This window comes from Papilio xuthus, unplaced genomic scaffold, assembly GCF_000836235.2.
Source record: "Papilio xuthus unplaced genomic scaffold, Pxut_1.1 DF826923.1, whole genome shotgun sequence".
In the NCBI taxonomy this organism is placed as follows: domain Eukaryota; kingdom Metazoa; phylum Arthropoda; class Insecta; order Lepidoptera; family Papilionidae; genus Papilio; species Papilio xuthus.
This window is the reverse complement of record NW_013531726.1, coordinates 6,201,540-6,214,847: the sequence shown is the minus strand read 5'-3', so window position 1 is coordinate 6,214,847 and position 13,308 is coordinate 6,201,540. Positions and strand designations below refer to the sequence as shown.

Genomic DNA, 13,308 nt, shown 5'->3' with positions numbered 1-13,308 from the left:
TAAAATGCAAAATTACAAAATAATTTCCAATGTCGAAACATCACCAAACAAAAATGTACACAATTTTAGTTACCATATTCCACCAAAACACCTTGACAGATTTCCATATACAGAATCGACTACTATCAATGTATTAATCCCGCGCGGTAGGAGTCGCGAGAAAAATTTAGTATTATTGTTATAATATCTATTTGTTTAAACAGAATGAAAGGGATAACAATATATTACCTACTTCCACAAAAAATAAAAATAATGTAGGTTTATTTAATATGATAGATTTAGACAGCAGTTTTGATCTTAACTGATAGATAAATTAAATTGAGTCAAATTAGAAAAGACTAGGAAGATATAACAACTACATATCACAAATCTAAACTAACACAACTAGGAACTAAATAGATACACTAAAATACTAAATACATTGGATATAACGGAGACTAATTGTTGGTTTCCGAGATCAATCACTGCATAAAACATATCTACATCCCTGTCAATATATTTGGCAAAACAGAGTTACTATTATGTTTTAAACAAGGATTTCAATCACAGAAACCCACAGTAAAAAGTTTAAACTAAATTAAGACATTTTAATTTTACGGTCTCTATAAAAAGTACCCATTTTTATAGAGAATTATATTTAATATCTGAAAAAAGATATGGATAGTATTAAAAGTTTCAAAAATCTTCAACGATTGTAAGATTAACTTTATAAAGTTAAACAAAGAAAAAACACATAAATAAGAAAATATTTATATACCATATTTAAATACAAATAAATACATCACTTAATTGACCTTTCATTAAATAATGTTACACAATAAAAGGTAAATTTGTTTCTTTCAATTCAATGGAACCATTCTTACAAACTATATGTAACTCATTCTGGGGCTCCTTTTCAAACCTGAACCGTTTAGGATGGGAGTCATCCATGAACCTTCCCAGCTTCATTATCTTGTCATCTACGGTTATCTTTTCAGCAATTAAGTTGGTAGCCGGCAGATTATTTATTATGTCCGGTATAAGTAATTCCACTTTACCTTTTTCATGTATGAAAATACTACTTTTTTCCGTCAATTGCGATGCGTGCATAAACACATCGCCACTCTTTAATGATGCTTGTAAATTACCAGAGAAACCAGTTATGTAAAGGTTGCCACTCTTTATCACATCAATCATTACAGATCTGTGCAAATGGTCCAAACGAATGTTACCCATAAGTGTAGTGAAATGGGATTTATTACTATAGCAAGATTTAACAGCAATCGGACCAGCGTGTGTTGTCACATTGAATGAATTCGCCATAATATTATTACAGTTTATTCCCGAATTCAAGCCTGTCTTCAGTTCAATGTTGGAAGCTTGAAGTCTTCCATTAGTGTTCACCGATCCTTCCTTACTGTCTACCTTAATGTTGTTGGCCTTTATATCTGCAACATTCACCGTGCCTCGTTCAGTCTGCACAACGAACTCCTCTCCTTCTAGTTTTGACAAATACACAGAAGCGCACTCAGTGGTTGTGACTTGAACATTAAGTTTATATGGTACTTGTATGATACAAACGTCATTCCTATCAGACGAAGTATTTTTATTGAGCAACTCTAAACGTTTGGAGGTCTGTTTAACTTGGAAATCACTTGCGTCTTTGCCCTCACTGTATAATGTCATAGTCAACTTATTGTGAGCTCCGATATCGTTCACGTCTATGGGTTGCACTTTAACATGAATAGGACTCTCGATGAAGATGCTAGTGTTATTATCTATTGTCTTCTCCACGGTTCGGACTATATTTAATTTTTTTATATCGGGAAGGCTACAGAAATCCGAAAAAGTTAACCTCAATATTTTGAGACACTTATATAAGACACGCTGTCTTCCCAATGAAAACATGATGATTATGTAAAACGTGTTTTAGCTTAGAGTAACATAATTTATTTTGTTAATTCAAAATATTAATTTAATTAAATAATTTTTAGCAGTTTATAGCTTTTGACACTTGTATGTCAAATAGAACAGAAGTCAGTCGATTCCTGACAGCTGATTATGTTGACAGACGTCACAAATAATTCTATTTTCAAAAAGGGTTTTTATTGTACCTAAACTAATAAATTCCAATGTAAAAATAATAAAAGAAAATTATGCAATTGTTTAATCTCTTGATTTAACTATTGCTTGTGAATTTATAAAACACTACTAATTTCTTTCATCCTTTAGGATTATATTATTGTTGAACTGGAAGTGGAGGATTGATTTGACAATTTGACAGTTTCAGTTTGACAGCTACAAATGAATCAAATCGGCGAATATTTAGTTAGCACTTGTAATTCCAACAAAACAAAAATATTGCTTTTGTCAATAGACCAAAACATTGATAAATAGTGAGAAAGATAAATTAAACTAAAAATAACTGAATAATAATAATCAACAAAATGAATACGGTTCTCAAAGAGATTTTTACTCGTATGAAACCATTATGCGAGGCGATGATGGTTACCCCTTCTAAAGAAAATGTAGCCGGCTTTGCGGCTGTTGTAGGCGAATTGAATAATGATCATGTTCAGGAAATGCACCAATACCTTCTTTATCCTCTGATCACTCACTTCAGATCAAGAGGGATGCAGTATGTAACATTTCTATTATATTTCCGAATTGCGCAGTCTGTCCCTCTTTTATTTTAATACAATATATTTTAAATCAATATTCAACAAACTAAAAAAGATATTTTCAGTGTGTTTTTTACTGCAGTGAGTTCTTCAAATTACATCGAAAGTTACCTTGAACATGAAGCGACAATGATTTTAAACCCATATGTAGTATATCATTAAACTTGTTTCAGAGGTAAACTTGAACAGCAAAAAAATATTGTGGATGCCTTGACAGTTGTGCTGGAAAAAGTACACATAAATAACACTGACATATGTTTAAAAATATTAACTGGTTTCATGCCTTTGATATTTGACAAAACAAGACCTGGGATGAGTAAGTTTATTTATTTACATTAATACAAGCAAAGTTATTACTTAAATATTAAAATAAATCTCTTCATGAAAAATAAAGGTCAATCTTACATGCATTGCATATGCATTCCTTAACCACTGGGCACATGCGGATGAAATATTTATTAGGGTTATTTTTATGAATGCCAAAGGTTTATTGCCTTGAAATTTAAGAAATAAAATAAAAATAACTCTTAGCTATAATTAAACTTTTAGCTTCTAACATAATGTTTAATATTATTAGACTTTTAACAATATTTTGACATAGTGAAGCTTGTAATATGAAATTTGAACAATATTTAAGTTATTAATTAAAATTTTCTAGTTGCCGATGTACCAGAGGAGGTTAAACTAAGTGCAATGAAATGTCTCACAGCACTAATGCTTGGTATTGACCAGGATATCAGAATCCAACTATTCAAAACCCAAGTACCACTACTAGCGCAGATTATTTTTGTATCTGTACATATTGCAAAACTTGAAAAGTTACGATCACTTAGGTAAGTTAATTTACATAATACAATAGCATAATTAATTATTATAACAGCGGTAGAGCCCCCTTTAATATCTTTGCATGAATTGGTTGGTTTGACCGGTGCAATACCACAACTGCACAGACAGGAGTGAAGTGGAAGCAATTCCATGTTTCATCTGATGAGTGTGTCCCAGAGTCCTTTAAGACCTCTTTCCCCTGCCATTTTGTTTTAAGGAAAAGATGGGAAGTGGAAATGGATTTTCTGGATAAGAGGATGCATAGGAAGGGAAAATATTCTGTTTTGCGATTTTTTTCTATTATGTCCAGTCTATGTACATGTACCAATGTCTATGTAAATTTTATATATTTTCTGACAACAATCACAACTCCTATCTTCCTGGCTGATATATGCCTGTCCATTTACAGATTAGCAGCAATAAAAAACATGACAGCTTTCACAGCTATTCATGACAAGCTGACAGACAGTGCATATCAAATAAGGGACAGTAACACTGAATTTGTAGTCGTAGATATGCTTTCAAGCATATTACCGGGTGTTCTATCAGCTTTGCAAGATATTGCTATGGACACACATAATCCGGGACATGCTGTTGTTGTGGTAAGTTATAATGTCTATATTTGTTGTATATGTAAGTGCATAATCTGTGCGCGTTAACGGCTGCTGCATCTGCCGTCACTTTGACAAGGACGTCAATAAACCAGTCTGCACTAAGCTAGCTTGTATCATTACTCCCAATATCTAATGAGCGTCATGTAGACTATAAAATGTTGATAATTGTAAAGATTTGCAGCAATTGCTTTGCCATTTTGGAGAATTCTGGTGGTTGCATGCTCATTTGCCACCTTATATTATAATATAAAAAAAAAATTCTCAATTTTAAATAAAACAGAAAAATATTCAATATATTTATAGAATAAATTTAATTTAAATTTCTTTTTTATAATTATTCCAAACATTTTTTTCTTACATAGATTGAATGTAAGAAACTATTTTCCCAATCGTTTTCTATTTTATTTAAATTGACAAATTTATAAGCAACATTTTCGACATAAAACGCTAAATCCTATGAAAGCAAGAGTCAAATTAAACCTATTATGTATTATAACATAACATTATTTCCTTTTGGACTTTGTGTAAAAATATTATTGCCCGCTCTTGATGTCAAATGTCAAAAAAATCATGTTTTTCATTTAATAAATTGACTATTGTTTAATATTTTCAGTCAGCTCTAAACACAAGCCACCGTGTGATTTGTATAACAATGAATGATAAGCTGTTACCGAAGAAATCAAGTGTGACAGCCAAAGACTTTGCGGACATGATCGCAGAAAAGACAAGTTGCGTAGACAAAGATGTAAGCAGCAAGGGTAATTGATTCCAACACATTAATACATGTTAGTGTTTGCATGATATGTAGATATTGTAGTATTCCAGACTTTTATCATTTAAATTATTAATATATTATTTATGTTAAGTAAATAAGATATCGGAAAAACCCAATACAATCAAACCTGGGTAAGCGAGAAACCTCTATACATAAGAGTCTGTTCAGACTTAACTAACAACCTCCTTAAGCGAGAAACTTGTTAGGGAGAAACTTTTATAAGCAAGAAAAATATTGTTGCCCTTCAGTCTCGCTTATCCAAGATTCGTATGTATATACCAAGCAAATTTTAAAATATATTTTTCCCTCTTTTATCATCTTTTATCCTCTTTTATCCTCTTAAATCCTTTTTCCACTAGCGCAAACATAAGCTTTAAGACTATCCTCACATGACTATGTATCATACATCTTACTCAGCTCGTATCGTTACTGGAACAAGGGTCTTAACTTTATATAATTACCAACGACATTCAAAAGCAAAATTTCTTTTAGGTCTAAAAGACATAGTCCGTCGGTCACCGGAGTGGTACACAATGGCAGGTGAGAAGCTGTCGCTGGTGGTGCGCAGTCTGGTGCCGCTCAGTGCGCACGAGCATGTCAAAGTGCGCAAAGAACTTGCCGTGTTGTGCTCCAGGATATTGAACGAGTGCAATCAGTAAGAATAAATAATGATAATAAGTTACAGTGTGTTTGTATTTGAGTTTGTGTTCTTACTTTTAGACATTATTAGTTAGAATCCTTTGGCGCGAATGACGTGCTTTCGTTACAAAGTCCAGTGTCAGAATGAATAGTGAGGGGACATAAACGTCGACATTTTAGTAAGGCTAGTGTTGAGTCAATACACTGCCACATTTCCGGATTTTCTTCCTAACATTACTAATATTATAAAAGTGAATGTTTGGATGAATGTTTGTTATTATGTATGCCTAGACCCTAGTCCTAGTAGTATATAGATTTGTTTTTTAAATGCAATCAGACTCACGGGTAAAATGTATCTTATTAACATTATAAATGTAAATATTTGGATGGATGGATGGATGTTTTTACAAGATATCTCCAGAACTTAACGGATATTGCTGAAATTTGGCATAGATGTAGAACAGTCTGGAAGAACAAATGGGCTACTAATTATTTTTGAACGAATGAAAAAAATTAAATTATAATTTCAGATCAATGCAGCCATCGATACCTATAGTTCTAGATGTATTGCTGTCCCTTTCTAACGACAGCTATCCGCATGTAGCGCAGTACTGCTCACGCGTTCTCAAGGTTTACTTCACGGATTCGCCAAAAGAGAAAATTGTCGACACCCTGGATACATTATGCGAGAACTTTCTCAATGTTGTTACTAATTTGCCGAGGGTTTTGAATAATATTAGTAAGTATATATCTAGATAGATATTTTAAAAGTATATACAGAGATTAGTTTGTAAATCATACGTTTTCAATATAAATATCAAAAAATATAAGTTAGACTGTTTTTAAAAAAAAGCTTTAAAACTAAATAACTTTTTTACTACTAACTACTTACTCTATATAGTAAAATCGCTTAACTTATAACTAGAAACCGATATTTTTGTCTATCTGTCTGTCCACAAGCTATGTTTGTTCCGGGCAATCTCCGGAACGTCATGGCCGATTATGTCGGGACTTACACTAGAAGATAGCGGGTGTTTCTTTGTATTTTCTTTTTTTTTACTATAATTCCTAGCCACCGCTATATACAATCTGATACTATAGAAATGTAAGATAAATATTTAACTAATCAGATTCAAGTCGTAAACTGGTGGGTCTGGACCTCGTGTACGGGTACATACGTGTGCTGAGCTACGGAGGCGGAGGTCGTCTGACGTCAGCGCTGACGTCACGCGGCGGTCTGCCCGCGCTGTGTGACGCGCTGCGACACGCCGCCGCACTGCACACGCAGCGTGTCTCACTCGCCACGCGCCCCCCCGCTGACACTCACGTCACAGGTCACAAGCGATTTTATACTTTACTAACTATCGCCCGCGACTCCGTCCGCGTGAATATATAAAAACTTAATTAGTGTAGCCCACCCATCCATCCACATCACATCTATCTAAACATTCGCATTTATAATATTAGTAAGTTAAATAAAAAGCAGCTCTTCAAGGCATACATTAGAAAAAAATGAATAAATAGTATCCTATGTCAGTCGCCTGGCTCTAAGCTACATCCTCACCAATTTTCAGCTATATCGGTATAGCCGTGCTTGTGTTATAAATAGTGTAACTAACACGACTTTCTTTTATATTCATAGAAGAAGATGTGTAGGCTAATACAGCTCAAAATATGTTACAAGTCATAGTGTATTTTTTGTGTCGGTTTATAAAGTTGGTAATAGATTACACGCGATAGTATGCTTTATGTGTGGGTTCATAGAGTTCAAAATAGGTCATTAGCGATGTTATACTTTATGAGTGCGTGTATAAAGTTAGAAATATAATACAAGCGATAGTAGACTTTATTAGTAGTTGTATAGAGTTGAGATACGAATGTGCGCAGTGTTCGATGTCAGCGCTGACGATGCAATACGAAGACACTGTAACAATCTATAATGCACTTTATGCCCATCGGTATAGAGTAAAAACTTAAATGAAACTAACTTTTATATTCTAGAACTGACAAGTAACCCATTACCCACGTCTCCGTGGCTGGAGTTTCGTCATCTGGACAATGCTGCGTGCGTGTCCCGGCTGCGGGAGATCTGCCAGCTCGTGGCGGAGGCTGACTGCGCCCATCTCGTGCTGGACCATCTACTGGACCTCTTCCAGCAGAGAGACTGCGAACTGGCTTATATCATTAATTGTATTGGATCCGGTGAGTCAACATACATAACACGTTTGGATGGATGTTTGAATGTATCTCCAGAACAGCTGCATGGATCTTGGTAAAATTTGTTATAGATGTAGAATATAGCCTGGAAGAACACATAGGCTACTAATATTTTTCTTTAATTCCGCGCGGATGGACTCGCGGGCGACAACTAGTTAAATTATAAATGTCTTTCCAGCACCAAAATCCTCGCCGACGCTCGCCAAGCGCATCTTGGATATATATCTGGAGGAGGACCTGTGGTACCTACCGTTGGAGCTGGATGTAGAGGATCCCGCCCTCAGTCGGGAGGAAACCTTGGATGTCAACGTGTACAACCCCAGGGGATGGACTAAAGATAGTGTTCCAGGTTTGTGAACAGAGCGTAACAACTTGATAGACCAAAACCAAAATGTCATAAAGAATCATAGATAAAAAATTAATTACGTAATCTGTAAAATTAAATAAAAAAAAACTTTATATTCATTTGTTTTTGATATTTGTAAAAAAAACTATCAACAGCACAATTTTTTTATTAGTCAATGTAAATACAATTTCTTCAGGTTTGTTCGAGGGTGCGACAGAGGTGCGCTACACCGGCATCAGCTACCAGCAGCCGCGCCCCCCGCCCCCCACTGTGGGGGGTGCTGTCGGGGGCGGGGGGTGCCGCAGCCCGGCGCAGCTGCAGCGCCACCTGGTGCTCAGCTGCCTGCTCACTGAGGGTGTGGGGGAGATGGCCGCCCACCTCAAAGAACACTTCCAGCCTTACCTCATGAAGACCTTGTGTCTCCTACTTGAGAGAGTGGGTATGTGTGTGATGACCTCTAACAACAAGTGAAGTTATTCAAACATCAGCTAATTTTCTCTTAAAGAGGTTGAATAGTTTAGATACTAGTCCTCTTTACTGTCCCACTCTTTAATTATAAGAAAGGATAGGAAGAGGATAAGCATTTGATGAAGGTGGAGACCAAAAGGTAGGGGAAAAATTCTCTTTCTGTGGAGTAGGCAACATTTCTGCAATAATGTCTATGGGCAGAAGTCGCTTCGCTATTTCGGCGAATATTGACCACATGCTAGTATACCACTTTATAATATAAAATAATAGTTATCTATATCCAGGCAGTCGTTACGAGTTGCTGCACATAGCGGGTCTGCAGGCGAGCACGTGCGTGTCTGCGGCGTGCGGACACGCGGGTACGGGGGAACTCATCGCAGCTAATGGAGATTATCTCACCAATCAAATTACAAACAAACTAAAAAAGGTACGCATAACTAAAACTGAGCTATAAAACTAACTTTAGTAATACTTACCCACAAAAAAAAAGTTTGGATTAGTGTATACTAGCCGACGTTCCCGATGCCGTCCGTCGTTAAAAAAATCTTATTTATTAGTCTATGTGTTCTTCCAGGTTTTTTTTACAGCCAAATTTCATCAAAATCCATGCTGTCTTTCTTGTGATACCTTGTAACAAACATTCGTACATCCAAATTTTAGCTTTTATAATGTTAGTAAGATTAAAAACTTCGTCTGCGCGAAATTTGAGAAAAAACTAATAAACTAGCCTACATTAATGAGTAATAATGTAGCTTTTTTAATCTTTATATAAAAATCAAGTGCTGTTCGTTAGTTTGGCTAAAACTCGAGAACGGCTGAACGGATTTATCTTATCTTAGTCTTGAAATGTTCGTGGAGATCTAGGGAAGGTTTAAAAGGTGAGAAAGATTCATGGAAATTGTCGGGAACTAATTAAGTTTTTTTTTTCATTCCACGCGGATGGAGTCGCCGGCGACAACTAGTGGAAAGATAATTTTGAAATCGGTTCAGTAGTTTTTGAGTTTATTTGTTACAAACATACAGACATGAGTTTGTTTAGGTGTGGAACATCCAGTCAGCTCTGGAGATCTTGTCTGTGGTGATGAGATACAGCGACACCGCGATACTGGACTACTTGTACGGCATCGTTGACGACGTGAGTATTACTGCCCCTCACAGTTGTTAAGTGCTACCCTTAGTGTAGCTTTACTATGAGTATACACTAAAAGTTTTCATTAGAAACCAAATAATAAATGCGGAAAAGATTTATAACTAACCGTGGGTTTCTGAGACTAAAATTCCCGTTTGAAACATATTGTCTTATCTCTGTTTTGTCAAAGATAATGACATGGATTGTAGCATTCGTTGAGTTATATTTGGTTCATTCACGTACCGACACGTGTTACCGGTCCAAAGGTCTGACATCGACTGACTCCCCCTCTCTCCGGCATGTACTTATTACGTGTACGCTCGAGACAAACAACACTATGTTTATGCATACACTACTGGGATGACTATTTTATACAAAGATTTAAGCCTCAGGAACCAACGGTAAATTACATTTTCTATATTTAGTAATTTATTTCAATGACTTTTGAATAATATTAGTTTTCTTTTTTAATTAAAATTGTGATGTAAAAGAGAATAGTTTTTTTTAACAGGTGCTGGTTCAAAGTTGCGACAAATATCATGAAAAAGATCTCTACGCGTATTTACAAGTGTTTCTAACATTTATCACATATATAAGAAAATGGTTTCATATAGAGGAAGAAAAAACCATATCAAAGGAAACTGAAATACCGAATGTTTTGAAGGATGTTCTAGAATTTGCTAAGAATCAAAAAGAAGTAGAGGAAATGTTACAGAAAGAGGATGTAGACAAGAAGAGTGCGGAGGAGATGTATTTAGAAGATGTGAAGAATAAAGAAGAGAACGAAATGGATTTTGATGATACTGTAACAAGTTAGTATTTTTTGGTGTTATTTTTACGATATTTCAAAAATGTTTTAACCGATTTTATGTTATTTATATGACCTTCAGCCAAGATTTAAACATTTGATAAGTAACTGATGTCATATAATTCAATTTTTAGTAAAATTTAAAAATAAAATTATCTATTTTCTTCAATTTGTAAATTATGACGTTATAACGCGGTTATGTTATTTATTTCAAACGTATTGTAAAAAATGTAGGCTGGGTTTCCATTGTCGACGCACACATAAACACATTACAGAAAAGTATGTTTCAATGTGAAATTTCACGGTTTTGTAGCACGTGTTTTCGTATTCCAGAAGAAGCAGCTCCACTACCTCGTCACGTAACCGTGACAGTGTCCATCTTGCGACGTACTATCAACTTCATGACGTCACCGCGACGTGACGAGAGCGTGCTGGCGCTGCGCGTGGTCCGCAGCGGTCTGGTCGTGCTGCAGGAGCACGAGGAGCAGCTGCTGCCGCTTGTCCACGCCGCCTGGTCCCCGCTCAATGCCACCGTGACGCAGCCGCCCGTCGCCATGGCGGCGCTAGATCTACTCGTCACCATGGCAACGCTGTCTAAAGATTTTATAAGAAGTCGTGCCTCCAAGTGAGTCTTTATGTAATTTTAAAGATTAAGGTCTTAGCTCTTATAAAAAATATTAATACAGTAGAACCACGAAAAGCGAGAGTTCAAGACAATTTTCACTCTAATTCGAATCAATGATTTCAAATGTGTTAACATCTCTTCTTATCTTTTATCTACAGAGATGTTCTACCACACATATACAAGTATCTAAAAACCAGCTCATCAGAGAGCTTACTGAAGGACAAAGGGTCTGCATACCGGCTGAGCGCAGCGTACCGGCTGCAGGAGGCCATGCTGCGCGCTCTGCCGCGCCTGCTGCTGCAGCTGGCGGTGGACGAGGCCGAGCTGCAGGTGGCCATGGACGCCGCTGTACTATATCTGTCTAAGAACCAACCACAACCACTACAGGTATTGCTTAGCTACTGTAGGTTTCTGAGACCAAAATCTCTATATAAGGATTTTTTTTAATACTGGTCTGCATTTACTTATATTTTTAATATATTTTTTTTTCAATTAAAATTTAATAAATTCAAATCTCCCTCGTGTTTCCAGGAATTATCAGTGAATTTCTTCAGTGAAATATTATCATATAATTACGGCGCGGTGTGGTACTTCCTGCGCACCTTCTGCGGCAACGAGCGCGTGCTGACCCCGCCCCGTGACGTCACCACTCTGCAGCTCTGTGACGTCATCGGCACTCCATACAAGTGCACGCACACAGACTACGATAAGAATATCAAATTGCTATTCAAAAAGCATAAATGTTAAGGAAATTTAACCTTGTAAATAAGCTATGTGTATTTACTTAAATGTTCTATGTATTGATCTTCATTCTATGACAAGAATTTAAAACAATTGTTTAACCTTTTCGCAGCCAGTCTTCTATATAAGACAAAAAACATTCCTTACAAATCATGGAGTACACATAATAGTCAGTATATTTTGGTATTTTTAATTACTATACTTAAAGTTTAATGTACGTTTAAACATTTATAAAAGGAACGTTAATTACCGGCTCACAGAATACTTCTTTGCCAATTTATTTTGGCTGCGAAAAGGTTAAAATACATAAAGATGTTTAGTAAATAATGTACCACTATTGTAAATAATCCGTCACTGAACCTCACCGCGTTGAAAATGTTATAATGAATATAAATTTATTCTCATAATTTTTTTTTAATTATAAAATCACGTAGTCTAAGAGGGATTGTGCAGGAACCTGAAGCCGTTTTACAGGCACATTTTTGAAACTCGCTTCTAACTCTTTTGAATTATAAGTAAAACACAAATTGGCAGTATGTAATTAATCTTTATATTATACAAAAACAAACTTGTTTTTACACAAACTGAACGTATATATTACAAAACTATTGCAACATGGCAGCCAAACTGTTTACATTATGTACTATTTAATATTGCGATATTTATAACTCGTATATAATGATTTACACACCTTTATCGAGAATAATAAAAAAACAATTCTGGCAACACCACCAATATATTCAACTCTTAAAGTTGCCAGAAGTAAATTGCGATTTAAAAAGGCAAATGTGAGATTTACAAAACTTTAAATTGCATTAATATAAATTTTTATTACATCAAATAGTATCATGTGTTTCCACTGCTTATATACTTGTATTGACACAATGTATTCCTTATATTTTGTGAAAAGGAAGACATGTTTTCAATACATGTGTAAAGCAGTCAAAACCCAAAGTAAATGACTACAGTGAGGTGAAATTTAAAATTAGACAATAGTAGCCAAATAAGGTAACCCATGAGCTATATTTATTGAAAATACATTTATGTCAAAAATGTAAAGCAACTTTAATCATAGATTTATAATCTATAGATCCGGATCACATTAGTGAGGCAAAGAAACGGTCTAATAAAGCCTTTTGTTGGAATAAATTTCTCCGGTGTTAAAATTTGTAGTACAAAATTACATTTTGAAAATACTTTCGATTAGACCACAAACTTGTAAAATCTCGATCCATAGTCCGTTCCATTGTACCCAGATATTTTTGGGTTCGCGAAATATTGGTTTCGGAGACCACAAAATTATATTTAGATTTATATATTTCTTAACAGATTCGGATACACACAATAACCAACAATGAATATGTAAACTGATATATAAAACACGGCTAAACACTCACGTATATACGTCCGGTGGCGGCACCGACTAGTTTCGAGCCCATCGGTGCCCCTTCCAGTGAGCGA

At 35.4% G+C, this 13,308-nt stretch overlaps 2 protein-coding genes across 3 annotated transcripts; one reads left to right on the top strand and one right to left on the bottom strand.

The window, feature by feature from the left end:
• Positions 1–767: 767 nt before the first annotated feature.
• LOC106122376 (uncharacterized) lies at positions 768–1,985 on the bottom strand. The gene has a single exon (XM_013318317.1). It carries the CDS (start codon positions 1,885–1,887, stop codon positions 811–813), a length of 1,077 nt encoding a protein of 358 aa, XP_013173771.1. The 5' UTR covers positions 1,888–1,985; the 3' UTR covers positions 768–810.
• Positions 1,986–2,363: 378 nt separating this feature from the next.
• Positions 2,364–12,109, top strand: Tti1 (Telo2 interacting protein 1). 2 transcript variants are annotated; one of them, XM_013318654.1, is made up of 17 exons: positions 2,364–2,617; positions 2,834–2,976; positions 3,319–3,493; positions 3,895–4,087; positions 4,713–4,857; positions 5,367–5,529; positions 6,044–6,252; positions 6,644–6,847; positions 7,515–7,715; positions 7,909–8,079; positions 8,273–8,515; positions 8,829–8,971; positions 9,584–9,679; positions 10,185–10,485; positions 10,815–11,106; positions 11,265–11,493; positions 11,638–12,109. In XM_013318654.1, the coding sequence occupies exons 1-17, from the start codon at positions 2,427–2,429 to the stop codon at positions 11,851–11,853; spliced, it is 3,315 nt and encodes a 1,104-aa protein (XP_013174108.1). In that variant the 5' UTR covers positions 2,364–2,426; the 3' UTR covers positions 11,854–12,109. The 2 variants fall into 2 exon arrangements, with proteins under 2 accessions (XP_013174108.1, XP_013174109.1); XM_013318655.1 differs by lacking the exons at positions 2,364–2,617; positions 2,834–2,976; positions 3,319–3,493; positions 3,895–4,087 and having other exon boundaries at positions 4,768–4,844.
• Positions 12,110–13,308: the final 1,199 nt, after the last annotated feature.

Bases quoted from the DNA above. Each gene is read 5' to 3' on its own strand.
- LOC106122376 (XM_013318317.1), bottom strand. From the start codon at position 1,887: ATGTTTTCATTGGGAAGACAGCGTGTCTTATATAAGTGTCTCAAAATA.
- Tti1 (XM_013318654.1), top strand. From the start codon at position 2,427: ATGAATACGGTTCTCAAAGAGATTTTTACTCGTATGAAACCATTATGC. The intron at 4,858-5,366 runs GTAATTGATTCC...AATTTCTTTTAG, and splicing joins CAAAGATGTAAGCAGCAAGG to GTCTAAAAGACATAGTCCGT. The intron at 6,848-7,514 runs GTCACAAGCGAT...TTTATATTCTAG, and splicing joins CGCTGACACTCACGTCACAG to AACTGACAAGTAACCCATTA.